The sequence below is a fragment of the Ranitomeya variabilis genome, chromosome 2 (genome assembly GCF_051348905.1).
Source record: "Ranitomeya variabilis isolate aRanVar5 chromosome 2, aRanVar5.hap1, whole genome shotgun sequence".
Lineage (NCBI taxonomy): Eukaryota > Metazoa > Chordata > Amphibia > Anura > Dendrobatidae > Ranitomeya > Ranitomeya variabilis.
Genome location: NC_135233.1, coordinates 798,467,958 through 798,488,526, shown reverse-complemented (window position 1 = coordinate 798,488,526; position 20,569 = coordinate 798,467,958). Strand labels below are relative to the sequence as shown.

General features: G+C 41.9%; 1 protein-coding gene across 2 annotated transcripts in view; it reads left to right on the top strand.

Annotated features, from left to right (window-relative positions):
• Positions 1-20,569, top strand: part of CD109 (CD109 molecule) — a 444,636-nt gene that overhangs the window by 254,726 nt on the left and 169,341 nt on the right. For both annotated transcript variants that reach the window (XM_077289898.1, XM_077289899.1), the window contains 4 exons: positions 1,199-1,375; positions 6,578-6,730; positions 7,250-7,321; positions 19,469-19,529. In XM_077289898.1, the coding sequence (XP_077146013.1) occupies positions 1,199-1,375; positions 6,578-6,730; positions 7,250-7,321; positions 19,469-19,529 (463 nt within the window). The remainder of the gene's footprint in view (positions 1-1,198; positions 1,376-6,577; positions 6,731-7,249; positions 7,322-19,468; positions 19,530-20,569) is intronic.

The following is a 20,569-nucleotide window of genomic DNA, read 5'->3' as shown; positions in this document are numbered from 1 at the left end:
TGGAAAAAAAAGTTTATGAGGAATATAGTATTACATTGATATTAAGGTGACAAATTTTTAACAACACAATTCAAGAAAAGTTTAGGATGGACACAACTGTTCCATTTATCTACAATTGTTTGTCTTTTAGTCATCATCCATGCATTATATTTTTCATAATATTACAGAATTTATTAACTCAAAAAATGTAAATGGCTTTTCTAGTTTTCTTCCATCAGGAGTGCACCTCTCCCTGCCTCCCGCCTTCCTGTTTTTCTGGGGAGCTGTGCTTTTAGAGATTGACTTACTGCCGACCCAAATGGTGGCTCTTCCATGCTGAAAGCAGAATCAGCTTTGCAGCAGCCAGGCATCTTCAGATCAATGATTTCAAGCTCTAAAGCAAAGAACTAAGGCTACATTCACATTTGCGTTGTGCGCCGCAGCGTCGGCGCCGCAACGCACAACGCAAACAAAAACGCAGCAAAACGCATGCACAACGCTGCGTTTTGCGCCGCATGCGTCCTTTTTTTCATTGATTTTGGACGCAGCAAAAATGCAACTTGCTGCGTCCTCTGCGCCCGGACGCGGGCGCCTCAGTGACGCATGCGGCGCAAAACGCAAGTGCACCGCATGTCCATGCGCCCCCATGTTAAATATAGGGGCGCATGACGCATGCGGCGCCGCTGCGGCGCCCGACACTGCGGCGCTGACCGCAAATGTGAACGTAGCCTTATACACTTGTGCTCCTTGCTTAGGAGTCCATTTACCTCTGACAGACAGCTGCAGTGATGGAAATCTGGGCAACATGCAGTGAATATAAAATTAAACATTGCTCCATGTTGTGAATGGAGTGGATTTTTGATAAGAAGTAAATTTCATTGTTACTAGTTTTTATGAGCACTTTGCAATTTTACCTATTTACAAAGTGACACAACAACTCCTTTAGCCAGTATCGTTGGTAGAGTTCCTAATTTTGTAGTTAAAACTATAGGGCAAGTATTGAAAAAACCAAGGTACTGAAAACTAAGTTTATGAACTCAAGCCATATCCGTTCAATTCTATCTGCAGTGGTGTATTTGATCATTTCTGTGATCACAATAGAAATGAGATAATGTAAATCCCACTATAATTTGCTCAATTCTTGTAGTAAAATTACTTTATTATAAAGTAGTAATAAGATAATTAATTTTATTGCATTTTTCCTTTTTTTTTGTTTTAGATAATTTCTCGGGGAGAGATTGTTCATTTAGGACTTGAGAACTCTACTTTACTGACCCTAATACCTCAAAGTTCGTGGACTCCTGAAGCATTCCTGATCATGTATCATGTAATGAATGATGGAACAGTTCTGAATGATGTTACCACCATATCTGTCCACCCTAACTTTGACAATAAGGTGAAAAAATGCTGAAAAAAATCTGTTTCATTGGCTTTTTGTTAGCAGCACCTTTACTTGTTGTGACAGATGCAAATTCTTTGCTACTTTCTCCGTTCGGGTAGTTGTTCTCATTAATTCTTTGTGACTTTATATTTGAAGATTTTCATATGGATCTAGTAAAAGATTAGGTCAGTTTCCTGACTTGAGAAAATATTCTTTTACAGGCAAGTCTTACCATCTTCTTTGTTTTGGACTCTTGCACAGTCAAAAGCATGAGGCTTTCTTTCCATGCATTAATTGCTAGATTCTGTCTCTTTAAGGTCATGCGTAGACAGAAATTTCAAAAAGAATTCAATCCAATTCACAATATTTTTCATATTGTCACAAGAATTTAGTCCGAGGCCCCCCTTAACATCTGTTGGTGGTTGAATTGCCTCCTCCTGGGTCCTTGTAATTTAAACTAGACCTCGCACTGATTGATTAGACTTTCCCAGTTTAGGAATCTTAATCTCTTTTAAAATTGTACCAAAAGGGAATCAGAGTCCCTCCTCTATGTCTCTTCCAGGGTTTATGGCTGTCCCTTCTTCTAGTTTTTGTCAAGTCTTGCACATACTGCATTTGCTTTACCAATCTAAAAGTCCCACTCCTTTAACCCCTTAACCCCCAGAGCTTTTTTTGTTTTTTTCTCGTTTTTGTTTTTTGCTCCCTTTCTTTCAAGAGCCATAACTTTATTATTTTTCTATAAATTTGGGCATGTGAGGGATTGTTTTTTGTGGGACAAGTTGTGTTTTTGAACGACATCATTTGTTTTATCATGTTGTGTGCTAGAAAATGGGAAAAAAATTCCACGTGTGGTGAAATTGCAAAAAAGTGCAATCCCACACTTGTTTTTTGATTGGCTTTTTGGCTAAGCTGACTAAATGCTAAAATTGACTGGTCATTATGATTCTCCAGGTCATTATGAGTTCATAAACACCAAACATGTCTAGGTTCTCTTTTATCTAAGTGGTGAAAAAAAATTCCAAAATTTGCTAGAAAAAAAAAATTGCGCAATTTTCCATTACCCGTAGAGTTTCCATTTTTCATGATGTCGGGTTGGGTGAGGGCTTATTTTTTGTGTGCCAAGCTGACATTTTTAATGATACCACTTTTGTGCAGATATGTTCTTTTGATCGCCCATTATTGCATTCTAATGCAATGTTGCGGCGACCAAAAAAATGTAATTCTGGCGTTTAGATTTTTTAGCCTCCGTGGGAGGCTAGAAGCTAGAAGCTGCCACAACTACATCTGCTACATAGAGGTGATGCACAGATCACCTCTATGTAGCTGAATTACAGCATTGCTATGAACGACGACCACAGGAATGCGCTCATAGCAATCCATCATCAACCACCATAGAGGTCTCAAGGAGACCTGCGGTTGTGATGGCAATGCACAGATGACCCCGATCACGTGACAGGGGTCAGCGATGCACATATTTCCAGCCCAATGGCCGGAAGCACTTGTTAAATGCTGCTGTCAGAGTTTGGCAGCAGCATTTAACTAGTTAATAGGCACGAGCAGATCGCAATTCCCCCCACGCCTATTGCAGGCACATGTCAGCTGTTCAAAACAGCTGACATGTCATGACTTTAAGGTGGACTCACCGCCGGAGCCCACATCAAAGTGGGGGATACTGCCAGCTGACGTACTATTCCGTCAGCTGGCAGAAAGGGGTTAATAAGGTTAAAAAAGGGTTTTCTGAGGCCCTCACCTGCATGTCTTACTGGGTGAGTTGGTGTGCCTTTTACTAATTTTTGTCAGGTCTTGCACATAGTGCACATAGTGCATTGGATGGTGGATGGCAGATATTAACCTATCTCAGGGTCTCAATCTTTAAAAAATTGTCCAAAACTGTATTCAGAGTCCCCCCTCTATGCTGTCTGTATTGGAATGCCTGCTTGTAAGTTTAGGTAGGCCTTGCATTGACTGCATATAGTTTTCCAGTTTTGGAGTCAGAAAATTTGTAAAAATGGACCAGATTTGAAACAGATTCCCTCCTCTATGTGTCTTGCTGGCTGTATTTCAACACCTCCTTGTAAGTTTAATCAAGGACTTACAGTGACTGCATAGCCTTAGTCAGTTTCAGAGTCAGAATCTTAACCCCTTAGTGACAGAGCCAATTTACTGCTTAATGACCAAGCCAATTTTTACAATTCTGACCACTGTCAATTTATGTGGTTATAACTCTGGAACGCTTCAACGGATCCCACTGATTCTGAGACTGTTTTTTCGTGACATATTGTACTTCATGTTAGTTGTAAAATTTATTCGATATGACTTGCATTTATTTATGAAAAAAATGGAAATATGACGAAAAATTTAGAAATATTTGCAATTTTCAACTTTGAATTTTTATGCCCTTATACCAGAGAGCGGTGTCACACAAAATACTTAATAAATAACATTTGGAAACAAAATTTCTTAATTTTGCAACAAAATTTACAAAACCATTTTTTTAGGGACCACCTCACATTTGAAGTGACTTTGGGGGGTCAATATAACAGAAAATATCCAAAAGTGACACCATTCTAAAAACTGCACTCCTCAAGGTGCGCAAAACCACATTCAAAAAGTTTATTAACCCTTCAGATGCTTTACAAGAACAAAAGCAATGTGGAAGAAAAAATGAACATTTTACTTTTTTCACAAAAAAATTACTTTGGAACTTTTTATTTTTAATAATAATAATCTTTATTTTTATATAGCGCTAACATATTCTGCAGCGCTTTACAGTTTGCACTCATTATCGTCGCTGTCCCCGTTGGGGCTCACAATCTAAATTCCCTATCAGTATGTCTTTGGAATGTGGGCAGAAACCGGAGTACCCGGAGGAATCCCACGCAAACACGGAGAGAACATACAAACTCTTTGCAGATGTTGTCCTAAGTGGGGCTTGAACCCAGGACTCCACCATGCTGCCCATTTTTACAAGGGTATCAGGAGAAAATGGGCCTCAAAATGTGTTGTGCAATTTCTCCTGAGTACGCCAACACCCCATATGTTGGGGAAATCCACTGTTTTGGTGCATGGCAGGGATCAGAAGGGAGGGATGTACTTAAACAGTGGAAACCCCTCAATTTTAATTCTCACCCTAACCCCAACACACCCTTAACCCTAATCCAAACCCTAACCACAACACACCCCTTACCCTAATCCCATCCCTAACAACAACCCTAACCACAACACTCCCCTAACCCTAATCCCAACCCTAACCATAACCCTAACCACAAACCTAACCCTAACACACCTCTAACTTTTATCCCAATTATAAATCTAACCTTAAACCTAGCCCTAACCTTTGCCCTAACCCTGACCCTAACCCTAGCCCTAGCCATAACCCTAGCCCTAACCTTAGCCCTAACCCTAGCCCTAACCCTAACCCTAACCCTAACTTTAGCCCAACTTACTTTTGCCCAACTCTAACCCTAATGGAAAAATGAAAATGCATTTATTTTTTTCATTTTATTATTTATCCCTGTCTAAAGGGGTGATGCAAGGGGGTTTTGTTTACTTTTTATATTGATCACTGTGATAGTATCTATCACAGTGATCAAAATGAACCAATAGGAAAATGTTCCTATTGTTGCCAGATGCTGGCCGGCAGATCTCGGCAGACACACGGTGCATGCGCCCACCATTTTCTCCCAAAAGAAGGCGATGGGGGACATCACAGGGGGATTCCTGGACTCCAGATGTACATAGGGAGCGATCGCGGGACCGGGGGAACCTATTTATCTCTACTCTGAGATGCGATCACATCAGAGGAGAGAGAAATCAAATGGAAAATGGGACTTTTTTATTTTTTTGCAGCCGCCGTTTTACCATTAATAACGGTGATCGCAACACCGGGGTCAATAAAAACTGATGTAAATCATGTCCTCTGGGGTCTCAGCTATCCCTGGTAGCCAAGATCCTGGAGAAATTCAGACTCTGGGGGGCGCTATACACTTTTTCAACAGCACCATTAATTAACTTCTCTGTGGTTTAAGTACCCTTAATTGCCGTTGTTAAAAGGCGTATTGGCAGTCGTTAAAGGGTTAAAATAGTACCAGAATTTAATCAGAGTCCTCCTCTATGTGTCTATGCGTCAGAGGCCCTCACCTGCATGTTTTGCAGGGTGTATCGGAGAGTCTCCTTCTAAGTTTTGTTAGACATTACACATAGTGCATTGTTTTATGAGCATAGGAGTCGCTGCACCTTTTTGCATTGTCTGTATAGGCTTGGTGGAGTATCACAGTACCTCCTTCCTAAATTAAACTGGATGTGTCTCACCATGTCACACACACCATATGCCCCAAAAAAAGGCATTAAAGTGTTATAATTACATTTACCAAAAAATTGGTTTTTCACCATTTAAAGCAGTGAGAAAGTGCAAAAACACTGCAGGAATGCAGCAAAAACGCTATATGTGAACTTAGCCTAAAAGTGGATCAGGCTTTTTTTTCTCTCTTTTTTTATTTCACCTTATATACAAATTATACAGGAAAGAATGCTTCTTAACATTTTTTCCTGTAAAATCCATATTTGTTTCAGGCTTGTCTGTTTTACTGCCAGTCAGTAGGAGTGGTGTAATACTCTGACAACATTGTTCCCAGAAGTGACCTGTGAGTCAGAAATGCATCCAGGCATCTTTCCCCTGCTGTTACCATTCCATTTGTACAATTTTTCAATCCACTTCAGCAATTTTAATTCCCCAAAGACCTCCTTTGAAGGTCCACCAGAAAAATGCTCAAGTTTTCCATTGACTTCCATTATACTCGTTATTTGAAACAAGCACTTGAGCATTACGGAAAGCTTGTTATGAGTAACGAGAGCCTGAACATTTTAATGCTCGTTCATCACTAGTTAGAACATAATAAAGTAAGGCATGCCCACCTGCTTTAAACCATTGAGATCATGTACTGCAAGTGCAATAGTTTTCACCAGGACAGGAAGCGATTATGTCCTATCCTTCAGTCACAGGATGGCTGAGTTCTGTGATTATCTGCATCAATCAGGAAGTGGTCATTTGGCTATTGCAGCCAATCATGGGCTTAAGTGGAAAGAATTGCCATAAAGAATCATTAAACTGTTTGTCATGAAATATATTGTAATGTTTTACTGTTATCTACTATTGACATGTAATTTGAATAAGTCTAACTGCAAATCAAACATCTTAAATAGATTTGTCAATTTTAGATTTTTGTGTCATGGAATAAAGTGCAAGCCAATCCATTTGATAAAGTCTCTCTGATGATTAATGTGACTGAGCCAAATTCAATGGTTGGACTTTCAGTTTTGGATAAAAGTGTAAAGCTACTTGGGGATAGACAAGAAATTACCACAAAAAGGGTAAGAACAATTTATTTTCTGAAAGTACTGTTATTGTAATTCAGGCTTTGTCTATGAAAAAAAAATTATAATTTTAATAATTGTAGTATCTTCATGGGGTGGTCCTTTAAGATTATAGTTCTTTATAAATACCAATCTTTTTATCCATAACTACTTTCCCAAAGTTAAAGATAAACCAAAGTTAAAGATTTCTCTAAGATGACTTTCCCAAATTCTTATGTATAAATTTACACCACACCCTGCATTGAACTCCTGATCCCAATTTATTATATACAGTATTTTAGGAGTCGGCCCATTTTTCACCAAAATGGACACCGACTTCGACTCTGACTCCATGACTCTGACTCCACAGCACTGCATTTAACAGATTTATAGTTAATGAATACAAAAATCAAAATCATAAAATGCCACACAATGCAAAATTACATACAGACAGAATAACAATGGGGAGTGTTTTTTGTAAATATTTATTTACTTGTTTTAATTTTTTTTGTAAATCAATAAGCTGCTTTTCTCTAGGTATCTGATGAACTGAGAGACTACATTGCAATAAATCCAACACAAGTCACTAGTCCACATCAAGTTTTTGAGGTAATATGAATTTTTATTATGTTAACAGTTATTTTACAAAAAGGTATCATGTGAGAGTTTCTAATGCTGCCTGAAATTATATAACAAAAGTTGCTCAATAGTGTTGAGCGATACCTTCTGATATGCAAAGGTATCGGTATCGGATTGGATCGGCCGATATCCAAAAAATATCGGATATCGCCGATACCGATACCCGATACCAATGCATATCAATGGGACACAAAATATCGGAATGGTTCCCAGGGTCTGAAGGAGAGGAAACTCTCCTTCAGGCCCTGTGATCTATATTCATGTATAAAATAAAGAATAAAAATAAAAAATATTAATATACTCACCCCTCAGACGGCCTCGGCTCTCACCGGTCCAAGCGTCTGCCTCCGTTCCTAAGAATGCAGGGAGTGAAGGACCTTCGATGACGTCGCGGCTTGTGATTGGTCGCGTGACCGCTCATGTGACCGCTCACGCGACCAATCACAAGCCGCGACGTCATCGCAGGTCCTATACTCACTGCATTCTTAGGAACGGAGGCTGCCGGTTACAACACTAAGGTCCAGGGTCCGCCGGAGGGGTGAGTATATCCATATTTTTTATTTTAATTCTTTATTTTTTACATGAATATGGATCCCAGGGCCTGAAGGAGAGTCTCCTCTCCTCCAGACCCTGGGAACCATACACTGGGAACTTCCAATTCCGAATTCCAATATCACAAAAATATCGGAACTCGGTATCGGCAAACTCCGCCAACGGCAAAAAGGCAACCCAGTCATCCTGATCCGCAGACACAAAACACCTCAAATAAGTCTCCAAGGTCTGATTAGTTCGCTCAGTCTGGCCATTAGTCTGAGGATGGAACGCAGACGAAAAAGACAAATCAATGCCCATCCTAGCACAGAACGCCCGCCAAAATCTAGACACGAACTGGGTCCCCCTGTCAGAAACGATATTCTCCGGAATACCATGCAAGCGAACCACATTTTGAAAAAACAGAGGAACCAACTCAGATGAGGAAGGCAACTTAGGCAAGTGCACCAAATGAACCATCTTTGAAAAACGGTCACACACCACCCAGATGACAGACATTTTCTGAGAAACAGGGAGATCAGAAATAAAATCCATAGAGATGTGAGTCCAAGGCCTCTTCGGAATAGGCAAAGATAACAACAATCCGCTAGCCTGAGAACAACAAGGTTTGGCCCGAGCACAAACATCACAAGACTGCACAAAAACTCGTACATCTCGAGACAGGGAAGGCCACCAGAAGGACCTAGCCACCAAATCCCTGGTACCAAAGATCCCGGGATGACCTGCCAACACAGAAGAATGAACCTCCGAGATGACTCTACTGGTCCAATCATCAGGAACAAACAGTCTACCAGGCGGGCAACGATCAGGTCTATCCGCCTGAAACTCCTGCAAAGCCCGTCGCAGGTCTAGGGAAACAGCAGATAATATCACCCCATCCTTAAGGATACCTGAAGGTTCAGAATCACCAGGGGAATCAGGCTCAAAACTCCTAGAAAGGGCATCCGCCTTCACATTTTTAGAACCTGGTAAGTATGAGACCACAAAATTAAACCGAGAGAAAAACAACGACCAGCGCGCCTGTCTAGGATTCAGGCGCCTGGCAGACTCAAGATAAATCAAATTCTTGTGATCGGTCAATACCACCACCTGATGTCTAGCCCCCTCAAGCCAATGACGCCACTCCTCAAAAGCCCACTTCATAGCCAAAAGCTCCCGATTACCAATATCATAATTTCGCTCGGCGGGCGAAAATTTTCGAGAAAAGAACGCACAAGGTCTCATCACGGAGCAGTCGGAACTTTTCTGTGACAAGACCGCCCCAGCTCCGATCTCGGAAGCATCGACCTCAACCTGAAAAGGAAGAGTAACATCAGGCTGACGCAACACAGGGGCGGAAGAAAAGCGGCGCTTAAGCTCCCGAAAGGCCTCCACAGCAGCAGGGGACCAATCAGCAACATCAGCACCCTTTTTGGTCAAATCAGTCAAAGGTTTAGCAACATCAGAAAAACCAGTTATAAATCGACGATAAAAATTAGCAAAGCCCAAAAATTTCTGAAGGCTCTTAAGAGAAGAAGGTTGCGTCCAATCACAAATAGCCCGAACCTTGACAGGATCCATCTCAATGGAAGAGGGGGAAAAAATGTACCCCAAAAAAGAAATCTTTTGAACCCCAAAAATACACTTAGAACCCTTCACACACAAGGAATTAGCCTGCAAAACCTGAAAAACCCTCCTGACCTGTTGGACATGAGAATCCCAGTCATCCGAAAAAATCAAAATATCATCCAGATACACGATCATAAATTTATCCAAATATTCACGGAAAATGTCATGCATAAAGGACTGAAAGACTGAAGGGGCATTTGAAAGACCAAAAGGCATTACTAAATACTCAAAATGGCCCTCGGGCGTATTAAATGCGGTTTTCCACTCATCCCCCTGCTTAATTCGCACCAAATTATACGCCCCACGGAGATCAATCTTAGAGAACCACTTAGCCCCTTTTATTCGAGCAAACAAATCAGTCAGCAGTGGCAGAGGATACTGATATTTGACTGTAATTTTATTCAAGAGTCGATAATCAATACACGGCCTCAAAGAGCCATCTTTTTTAGATACAAAGAAAAAACCGGCTCCTAAGGGAGATGAAGAAGGACGAATATGTCCCTTTTCCAGGGACTCCTTAATATATTCTCGCATAGCAGCATGTTCAGGTACAGATAGATTAAATAAACGACCCTTTGGAAATTTACTGCCCGGAATCAGATCTATGGTACAATCGCAATCTCTGTGAGGAGGTAGTGAACCAAGCTTAGGCTCCTCAAAAACATCACGATAATCAGATAAAAATTCCGGAATCTCAGAGGGAATAGATGATGAAATGGAAACCAAAGGTACGTCCCCATGAGCCCCCTGACATCCCCAGCTTAACACAGACATTGCTTTCCAGTCAAGGACTGGGTTATGAGATTGTAACCATGGTAATCCGAGCACCAAAACGTCATGTAGATTGTACAACACAAGGAAGCGAATCATCTCCTGATGGTCTGGATTCATACGCATAGTCACTTGCGTCCAGTATTGTGGTCTATTACTAGCCAATGGTGTAGAGTCAATACCCTTCAGAGGTATAGGAACTTCCAGAGGCTCTAGATCAAACCCACAGCGCCTGGCAAAGGACCAATCCATTAGACTCAAAGCGGCGCCAGAGTCGACATAGGCATCCGCGGTAATTGACGATAATGAACAAATCAAGGTCACAGACAGAATAAACTTAGACTGTAAAGTGCCAATTGAAATAGACTTATCAACCTTTTTTGTACGTTTAGAGCATGCTGATATAACATGAGTTGAATCACCACAATAGAAGCACAACCCATTTTTTCGCCTAAAATTCTGCCGTTCGCTTCTGGACAGAATTCTATCACATTGCATATTTTCTGGAGCCTTCTCAGAAGACACCGCCAAATGGTGCACAGGTTTGCGCTCCCGCAAACGCCGATCAATCTGAATAGCCATTGTCATGGACTCATTCAGACCTGTAGGTGCAGGGAACCCCACCATAACATCTTTAATGGCATCAGAGAGACCCTCTCTGAAATTCGCCACCAGGGCGCACTCATTCCACTGAGTAAGCACAGACCATTTACGAAATTTTTGGCAGTATATTTCAGCTTCATCTTGCCCTTGAGATAGGGCCATCAAGGCTTTTTCAGCCTGAATCTCTAAGTTAGGTTCCTCATAAAGCAATCCCAAAGCCAGAAAAAACGCATCCACATTGAGCAACGCAGGATCCCCGGGTGCCAATGCAAATGCCCAGTCTTGAGGGTCACCCCGCAGCAAGGAAATTACTATCCTAACCTGCTGTGCGGGATCTCCAGTGGAGCGAGATCTCAGGGAAAGAAATAATTTACAATTATTTTTGAAATTCAGGAAATGAGATCTATCCCCGGAGAAAAATTCTGGTATAGGAATTCTAGGTTCAGATATAGGAGCATGAATAACAAAATCCTGTAAATTTTGAACCTTCGTAGCAAGATTATTCAAACCTGTAGCCAAACTCTGAGGATCCATTTTAATCAGGTGAGATCAGAGCCATTCAAGGATTAGAAGGAGAGAGAGAGACAAAGGCTGCAATTAGAGCAGAAATGCAACTAAGTCAACTATAGAGCAAGCTCAGAGGAAAAAAAAAAAAATCTGCAGACTTCTTTTTCTCTCCTTTCTTCTGCCAACGGTTTTAACACTGGGCCGGCCATACTGTCATGGTTCCCAATGGCAAGGGAACGTCAGAGAACATAAATAACAGAACAGCTCTTGGGTGATGGAATCTCGAGCTGACCGTGAGCTAAACCTACCACACAACTAACAGTGGCCGGGTGGCGTACCTACGTTTTATCCCTGGACGCCTAGCGCCAGCCGGAGGACTAACTAACCCTAATAGAGGAAAAGACAGACCTGGCTTACCTCTAGGGAAATTCCCCCAAAAAGGAGACAGAAGCCCCCCACATATATTGACGGTGAGTTCAGAGGAAAAGACATACGCAGTATGAAGGTAGGTTCAGCAAAGCGAGGTCCGCTTACTAGATAGCAAGAAGATACAATAGGGAACTTCACGGTCAGCTGAAAACCCTATTAAAATACCATCCCGAAATTACTTTAAAGGGAACCTGTCACCACGTTTTTGGAAGATGGGATAAAAATAGCGTTAAATAGGGGCAGAGGTGGGCATTACATTAGTGTGTTTGTTATGGGTTTATTACCCACCTAAGTTGCCGAAATACCTTTGCAAAGTCTCCGTTTTCGCCTGTCAATCAGGCTGGTCTGGTCAAAAGGGCGTTGTCTTCCCCCAGATTTTGCGTAGTTTTCCGTTGGTGGCGTAGTGGTGTGCGCATGCCCAAGGTCCCGAATCCTCTGCCAGGGGATTTAAAAGAGCGCGCTGTTCGTTTTCATTGGTGATCGGTGGGCGCGGCCATCTTCCTTTGGCCGCGCGTGCGCAGAAGCGGCGCTCTGCTGGCCGCGGCTTCAGGAAAATGGCCGCCGCGATATCCATCTGCGCACGCGCGGCATCCCGCGGCCATTTTCCTGAAGCCGCGGCCAGCAGAGCGCCGCTTCTGCGCACGCGCGGCCAAAGGAAGATGGCCGCGCCCACCGATCACCAATGAAAACGAACAGCGCGCTCTTTTAAATCCCCTGGCAGAGGATTCAGGACTTTGGGCATACGCACACCACTACGCCACCAATGGAAAACTACCCAAAATCTGGGGGAAGACAACGCCCTTTTGACCAGACCAGCCTGATTGACAGGCGAAAACGGAGACTTTGCAAAGGTATTTCGGCAACTTAGGTGGGTAATAAACGCATAACAAACACACTAATGTAACGCCCACCTCTGCCCCTATTTAACGCTATTTTTATCCCATCTTCCAAAAACGTGGTGACAGGTTCCCTTTAAGACTCATGTGTCAACTCATGACACCGGAGTGGCAATTTCGGCCCACAAGAGCTTCCAGCTACAGAAAAATAACATAACTGTGAACTGGAACAAAAATGCAAAACAAACTTAGGACTAAGAGTCCAACTTAGCTGATAGTAGTCTAGAAGCAGGAACATGCAACAGAAAGGCTCTGGTTACATTGATGGCCGGCACTAGAATAACTGAGCAGCAAGGCTAAATAGGATACACCCATATCCTGATGGAAACAGGTGAACAGAGAAAGTGAAGCACACAAGTCCAGTACCACCAGTGACCACCGGGGGAGCCCAAAAACCAAACTCACAACATTGCGGTATCGGAATGCTCAACACTATTGCTCAATAAATATTTTGTAAATATATTTTCAACAAAATATTTGTCCAGGATTAACTTTTCTTGATGTGTTTGTTTCCAACTACAACAACCACAGCAATAGTCAGCCTCCCCAGGTCCAGCTCCACTCTGATGCTGCTTAGATCTTTTTGATAGTCGGCAGTGGTGACCTAATAACTACAACATCTGCAAGCCTAAACAATAATGTACAATTCCCTTAATATTAATAGGTAAATTGTGAAAATATCCTGTATTTATTTTTTAAAATGTGGTTCACAGAGAAGGGAGTTTCCTAAAATTCATTTAGAATTTAATCTGTCTAATTTAGCCCAAAAAAAGTTGCTTTGTTACACATCAACACTGTTCAAAAGTCTGCGATTACTCTGAAGACATGCAGTATATAACACTCTGAGGACTCCTGCGACTGTATCCAAGCCTTTTTATTTATTCTTTTAATGCAAAGACAGCCTTTGTAAACCCTTAGTAGAGTATCTACAGTATCTCCAGTATCGGGGCATGACCGTTTTATGTAAGTAAAGTGCGGTCTGCTTCAGAAAGTTAATTTTTCTAAATATCAACTGTTAACAAAAGAGTTCAAAGGGGTCCCTACTGCCCGCATAAAGGACCAGATTTTCTAGCAAAGGTTGGGTTCAACTGCAGAGTGGTATCCTAGTACTCTCTCTGCCCCCCTCAGTGTGAAAGAGCAAAATTTTGCATGTTATCAAGATATCTCTTTCTTTGCACTGACAGTTCTTTTGAATCATTTCCTAATCTGTTACCAAATGATAACTGCTCTAATGCTGTTACGGTTCAGAAACTGCTCAGTAAAATATGCAGCATGGCTGGGTTTATGCAGCATGGCTGGGTTAGTGCTGTTTCACAACCTGTAAGGCCACGGAATGTTGTGGGATTTCGCTCTACAAGATCCCTCTACCCAGAAGTTTAGATCCGACCTTTGATAGAAACTTGGGACATTTAGGGAGACAATAAGGATCCTTGTCACCCCATGTTAATAGGTGATATTTAATAAATTTACCAGTCTGAGGATGCCTACTGTCACGGTCAGCTGCAGCAGCTGATGTGGCCCAGCCCATAGACGCCCCCACGCCAACCGACCACGAGGGCGTGGGGCGCGCATCCCCCCGGGACGCAATACGGACCCTTTATACCGCAGAGGGGGACCCAGGCCTACCCGAACTAGGGGAGGGCAGAGACCAGGGTTCTGTGGCAACTGAGCATGTAAAAGGAAAGAAACACGTAGGACTTGATTACACAGCACAACTTCAGGTATAGAGAAGGAAAAGTTTACTAAAGTAAAGACTATGCCAGGCTCCCGATTTCACACCTCCCTGAAGGGTACCACCCAGTGGACCCCAAGGAACCAACAGATCACCGAGGCACACATAGACGGGACATCAGGACACAGGCAGGACATCAGGGTACACGAGGTCATCAGGATGCAGGCAAGACATCAGGACACATGAGGATGTCAGGACATCAGGGTACATGAGGTCATCAGGACATCAGGACACAGGCAGGACATCAGGGTACAGACAGGACACCAGGACATCTGGACCCAGGGTCATCAACAGACATCAGACAGGAGTCGTTCGGATCTGGACATCTGACATGACCTGCAGGCACCACCACAGTCATCAGGCTCCAAGCTCCATACAGCAGTTATCAGGTTCCAGACTGTGGTCATCAGACTCCAGGCATCGGACCTAGGAAGGAACTCAAGTGGCATGGTGCTAGAACCGCAGGATTGCTGGGCCTGCCAGGAGCTAGCACCGCATGGTAGCCAGAGAACAGAGTAGTAGATGCTCAGCAGAAACATCGGTTACAAGAGACTCAAAGTCACTGGGTGCGAGGCTCCAGACGCAAAGGGATTCCAGGAGCATAACACAGCAGACACAGTTCAGACAGGGTCAGGTACAGGATCAAGGATTCAGGCCTGGATATACCGCCTCCAGGACAGGTGCCAGAACAGGACATAACAGTAATCAAGGCAAGGACTTTCGTACCAAAACATAGACAGGAGAGGTGTAGGAACACAAACACCAAACACACATAGCAAAGCTCAGGAGCTTTATGAGTAGCTCAGGCCCTGCCCATAGAGCAGGGGAACTTTATATAGGAGCTGCCCCTCAGCAATTGGCTGGGGACAGCATTTCAAGTACACACCCTAACCCTGATAAAAGCAGGGGAGGTGTGGTTGCGCACGCCCTAAGCACAAATGAACCATTACAGCACAATCAGTGCAGGAACTGAGGCTCAGGGCACCAGGCTGAGACTGCACGCACTGACACACGTGGAAAGTCATGCACCAGCTGCAAATCACCTCGCAATCCACGGACAGCTTCCACAGGGGCAACCAGGGACCGCACATGCGGATGGTCATGCAGCAGAGCAAAGACCTAACCACCCAAGTATGGCTGTGCAGCAGATCAGAGAACTGAGAAGGCTTCATACAGGTAGCAGCCAACAGTATCCCAGCTCAATTAGGGGGAAAGGAGCAAAGAGTTAAAGCAAACATATTCATTGTCACGCCAAAAACCAGATACAGACAGAATGGCGTGACACCTACTCTTTCATTAAATAAAAAAAGGCAGCCCCAGACTAGTAATAAGTATTCTTTAAAGGGTATCAGGATTTCACCTTCCAAGACTATGTATCTGCACCTGTAGCTCTTGTGCAGATGAGTCCAGCCATACCTTTAGACAGACAGTCCTTTCTCAAGCTTTAGTCAATTCAGCTCTATTCCCCACCCATCAGTGATTTTCCTACTTGTTTGACAGCTCTTTGAAGTTATAAGCAGCTGAGCTCTCATTCAAAAGGTAGAAGGCAACTTTGGGTCGGGAACAGAGATGGAGTAAAAGAGGCATAAAAAGTGTTTTCATGGTTCTAAGCACTTCATTGAGCCCCATTTGCACAGTTTCCAATGCAGAATTCTCATTGGTGCAGTAACAGATTGTTTAGCTAAAGGTAAAACTGAGCTTGTCTTTTTGAGAGCTGCACACGCATATAAATATTTTTTTTCTTTTTTTTGGTGTGGTGCGGTTGAGGCGGGGGATTGATGAAGTCCTCCTGACAGATTTCATTTAACTTTTATGGCCTGTTAGACAAATGTTGGATCTCTAGAGGGGCATTTAGCTCTTTTAAAAGGTGTATCTCAAAAATATCCTTTTCTGACATATGTCTGGTTAATTGAACACTATTGGTATGTCCAGTGTATACATGGGTAGTTTCAGGATGTGTGAATGTAACAATGAAAAGACCCTTAGTCAAATGCAGGTGCTTCTCGCAAAATTATAATATGATGCATCAATTACTGCATCAGTGCGGTGTAGTATGGAGGTGATAATCCTGTGGCACTGCTTAGATGTTATGGAAGCCCAGGTTGCATTGACAGCAGCCTTCAGCTCATCTGCATTGTTGGATCTAGTGTCTCTCATCTTCCTCTTGACAATACCCCATAAATTCTCTATGGGGTTAAGGTCAGGCGAGTTTGCTGGTCAATCAAGCACAGTGATACTGTTGTTTTTAAATCAGGTAGTGGTACTTTTGACAGTGTGGACAGGTGCCAAGTCCTGTTGAAGAATGAAATTTCCATCTCTAAAAAGCTTCTCAGGAGACTGAAGCATGCAGTGCTCTAAAATTTCCTGGTAGACAGCTGCGCTGACTTTGGTCTTGATAAAACACATTGCACCTACACCAGCAGATGACATGGCTCCGCAAACCATCACTGATTGTGGAAACTTCACACTAGACCTCAAGCAGCTAGGATTGTGGCCTCTCCGCTCTTCCTCCAGAGTCTGGGATCTTGATTTCCAAATGAAATGCAGAATTTATTTTTATCTGAAAACAACACCTTGGACCACTGAGCAACAGTCCAGTTCTTTTTCTCCTTGGTGCCGCTAAGATGCTTCTGGCATTGTCAATTGATCGTGAGTGGCTTGACACAAGGAATGCGACACTTGTAGCTCATGTCCTGGATACATCTGTTTGTGGTGGCTCTTGAAGCAATGACTCCAGCAGCAGTTCACTCCTTGTGAATCTCCTCCAAATTTTTTAATGTCTTTTTCTTAACAATCCTCTCAAGGCTGCGGTTATCCCGGTTGCTTGTGCGCCTTTTTCTACCACACTGCTTCCTTCCACTCAACTTTCTATTAAAATGCTTGGATACAGCACTCTGTGAACATCCAGCTTCTTTAGCAATGACCTTTTGTGGCTTACCCTCCTTCTGAAGTGTGTCAATGACTGCCTATCTGTCAAGTCAGCAGTCTTCCCCATGATTGTGGAGGCTACTGAAACAGACTAAGGGACATGTTTAAATGCTTAGGAAGCCTTTGACCTTGTTTTTTTGTTAATTATTCTAATTTACTGAGAAAATGAGTTTGGGGATTTCATTGGCTGTGGGCCATAATCATCAACATTAACAGAAATAAACACTTGAAATAGATCACTCTGTTTGTAATGACTCTATATAATATATGAGTTTCACTTGTTGTATTGAAGAACTGAAGTAAATTAACTTTTTGAAGATATTCTAATTTTGTGAGAAGCACCTGTATATGCTAGTTGTGTGTAACTGAATGGTTTTCAAGAAATCCATAAAATAGAAATGCAATTACATACATTTTAGTAGTATACATTTAATTTCTAAAAGTCACAAATGTGTTGAGAAGCTAGCCTAAAATAATTTGTTTCTGAGCAATAATACTAAGCCATAATTGTCTAATTTGAAAAGTACAGGAAACTCATAGATCAAGTTCACAGTTTCTTTGAAATGAAATGACTTAAAGTTTCCAAGTTAAATTAAATAAATATTCTAAAATACTGATTGCATTTCAGGAATAATGACTCTATTTCTTAGGAAAACTAATTGGATACATAAGTGTCATAAATATGCGATTAATATAATAAAAAACAATCCTGTTTTGACTGATTTAGCATTATAGAATGCTGTAGATAAGCCCTGAAAGGCGGTGGCCATATCTTATATCAGCCAAATCTAGTAACAGGTTCCCTTTAAAACCAGTAGAGGGTGAATTGACTATTTCTCTGTGACACTTTTAAGGTGTCTTTACATGTAACTTCTCAATCAACCAATGAGTAGTGTTGAGCGATACCGTCCGATACTTGAAAGTATCGGTATCGGAAAGTATCGGCCGATACCGGCAAAGTATCGGATCCAATCCGATACCGATACCCGATACCAATACAAGTCAATGGGACTCAAGTATCGGACGGTATTCCTGATGGTTCTCAGGGTCTGAAGGAGAGGAAACTCTCCTTCAGGCCCTGGGATCCATATTAATGTGTAAAAGAAAGAATTAAAATAAAAAATATTGCTATACTCACCTCTCCGACGCAGCCTGCACCTTACCAAGGGAAGCGGCAGCGTTCTTTGTTTAAAATTCGCGCTTTTCTTTCCTTACGTGAAGTCCCGGCTTGTGATTGGTCGCATGCCGCCCATGTGGCGGCGACGCAACCAATCACAGCAAGCCGTGACGTAATTTCAGGTCATTCAGTATTTTAAAATTACGCTCCGGCTTTGTGATTGGTTGCGTCGCAGTCACATGCGACCAATCACAAGCCGGGACTTCACGTAAGGAAAGAAAAGCGCGAATTTTAAACAAAGGACGCTGCCGCTTCCCTCGGTAAGGTGCAGGCTGCGTCGGAGAGGTGAGTATAGCAATATTTTTTATTTTAATTCTCTCTTTTACACATTTTTACATTAATGTTGTTTCGATACCGATACCCGATACCACAAAAGTATCGGATCTCGGTATCGGAATTCCGATACCCGCAAGTATCGGCCGATACCCGATACTTGCGGTATCGGAATGCTCAACACTACCAATGAGCGATCTTTGGTTTGCAGTGTCTGAAATGAGAAAGTGATGATAATGATCTTTGCTGTTGGCAGGAATAAGATTTCTCCTTTACCATTGTTGTTGCAAAATATATTATTGTTACCAAATGAGAGCATGTGCTGGCAACACAGCTTACTTACAGCACTTCCATTCACAGAGGTGTTTACGGCAAAGCAATAATGAGCATCATTGGTAAAACAATGGTTTTATTGGTGATGTATTCCGACATTTGCACTGGTCAATTATTGTGACCATGACTAAAAATGGGCAAATTCTGATTATAATTGACCAATGTATCCAGGCCTTTATGGATTTTATAGATCAAAATACTATCAAATCTCTAATTATATATAAAATAATCTTTATTACTATATCATATATTTCTATACTAATAATACTTCCATTTATGGAATTCTGATAAGTGTATTTTTTTCATAGAAATGTAATATTGGAGTGCTTACTGATGCCATCCTTGAGAAAGAAGAAGATTATGACTTATGTAAGTGTTAAAATTAGTTTGTCAATTTTTGCTTTGAAAGAGTAAGTGGTACTGTACTCATTCTTTGCTCGAGGTTTAGAGGAGTAATAATTGATTCAAGACTTTTGTCCTCACAATTGGTGGGATGGTGGGATCGTAGTGGCGAAATCCCCATTACTGTGATATTTATTGCACTTGGTATCCTATAGCTGTACCTTAAATGCTATTGATGGGAATACACATTTGGTTTTGTAAAAATACAAGTCACCATTTATGTGTAAAGACTAATACCAAAACATCTGTTATGTTAGAATATAATTTGACAAATTTACATCCTTAGATGAGCAACTTGAAAAGCAAATGCTTCAATAGTTTCAAAATCATTATGTAGATGCACAGGTCAGTAAATAATTACACATGCTAATAACTCAGTTTGGGCTATCAATGCTCTATAGAACACATGCTAGAAACAATATTAAAGGGTTTATCCAGGACTATCTTTTTTTTTTACTATGGGTATAAAAACTAACAGGCAGGTGGTTATTACCTACCTACCTCTTGTGCCTAGTGCTGATCTCTGCCATCACAGATTGGTCACAGACTGCTCCTGCCAGTGACTCTGTGGCTTCAGCTGATGTCACATCGATAGAGCAGCAGCTTCTCTTCTACTCTGCTCTGTTGATAGGGCATGACTGCCAACATCATACTGATTGACAGCTGGCTCCTCGTTACCAAACTGTGGAAAGATGGCTGTCACTCAGCATGATGTTGGCAAATAAATGCAAATAAATATATATAATTTATACAATGTGATTTTCTGGATTTTATTTTTGATATTCTATCTCTCAATGTTAAAATTAATCTACCCTTAAAATTATAGACTGTTCATGTCTTTGTCAGTAGGCAAATTTACAAAATCAGCAAGAGATCAAATACTTTTTTCCCCCACTTTAGATAAGGGTAAATGTGTGAAGAAATTGGGACATCTATTGAAGAAACAATGGAACTTAATCCAAAAGTTTCTCTCCATGGATTTCAGAGATTATCTCAGTTGTTTCTCA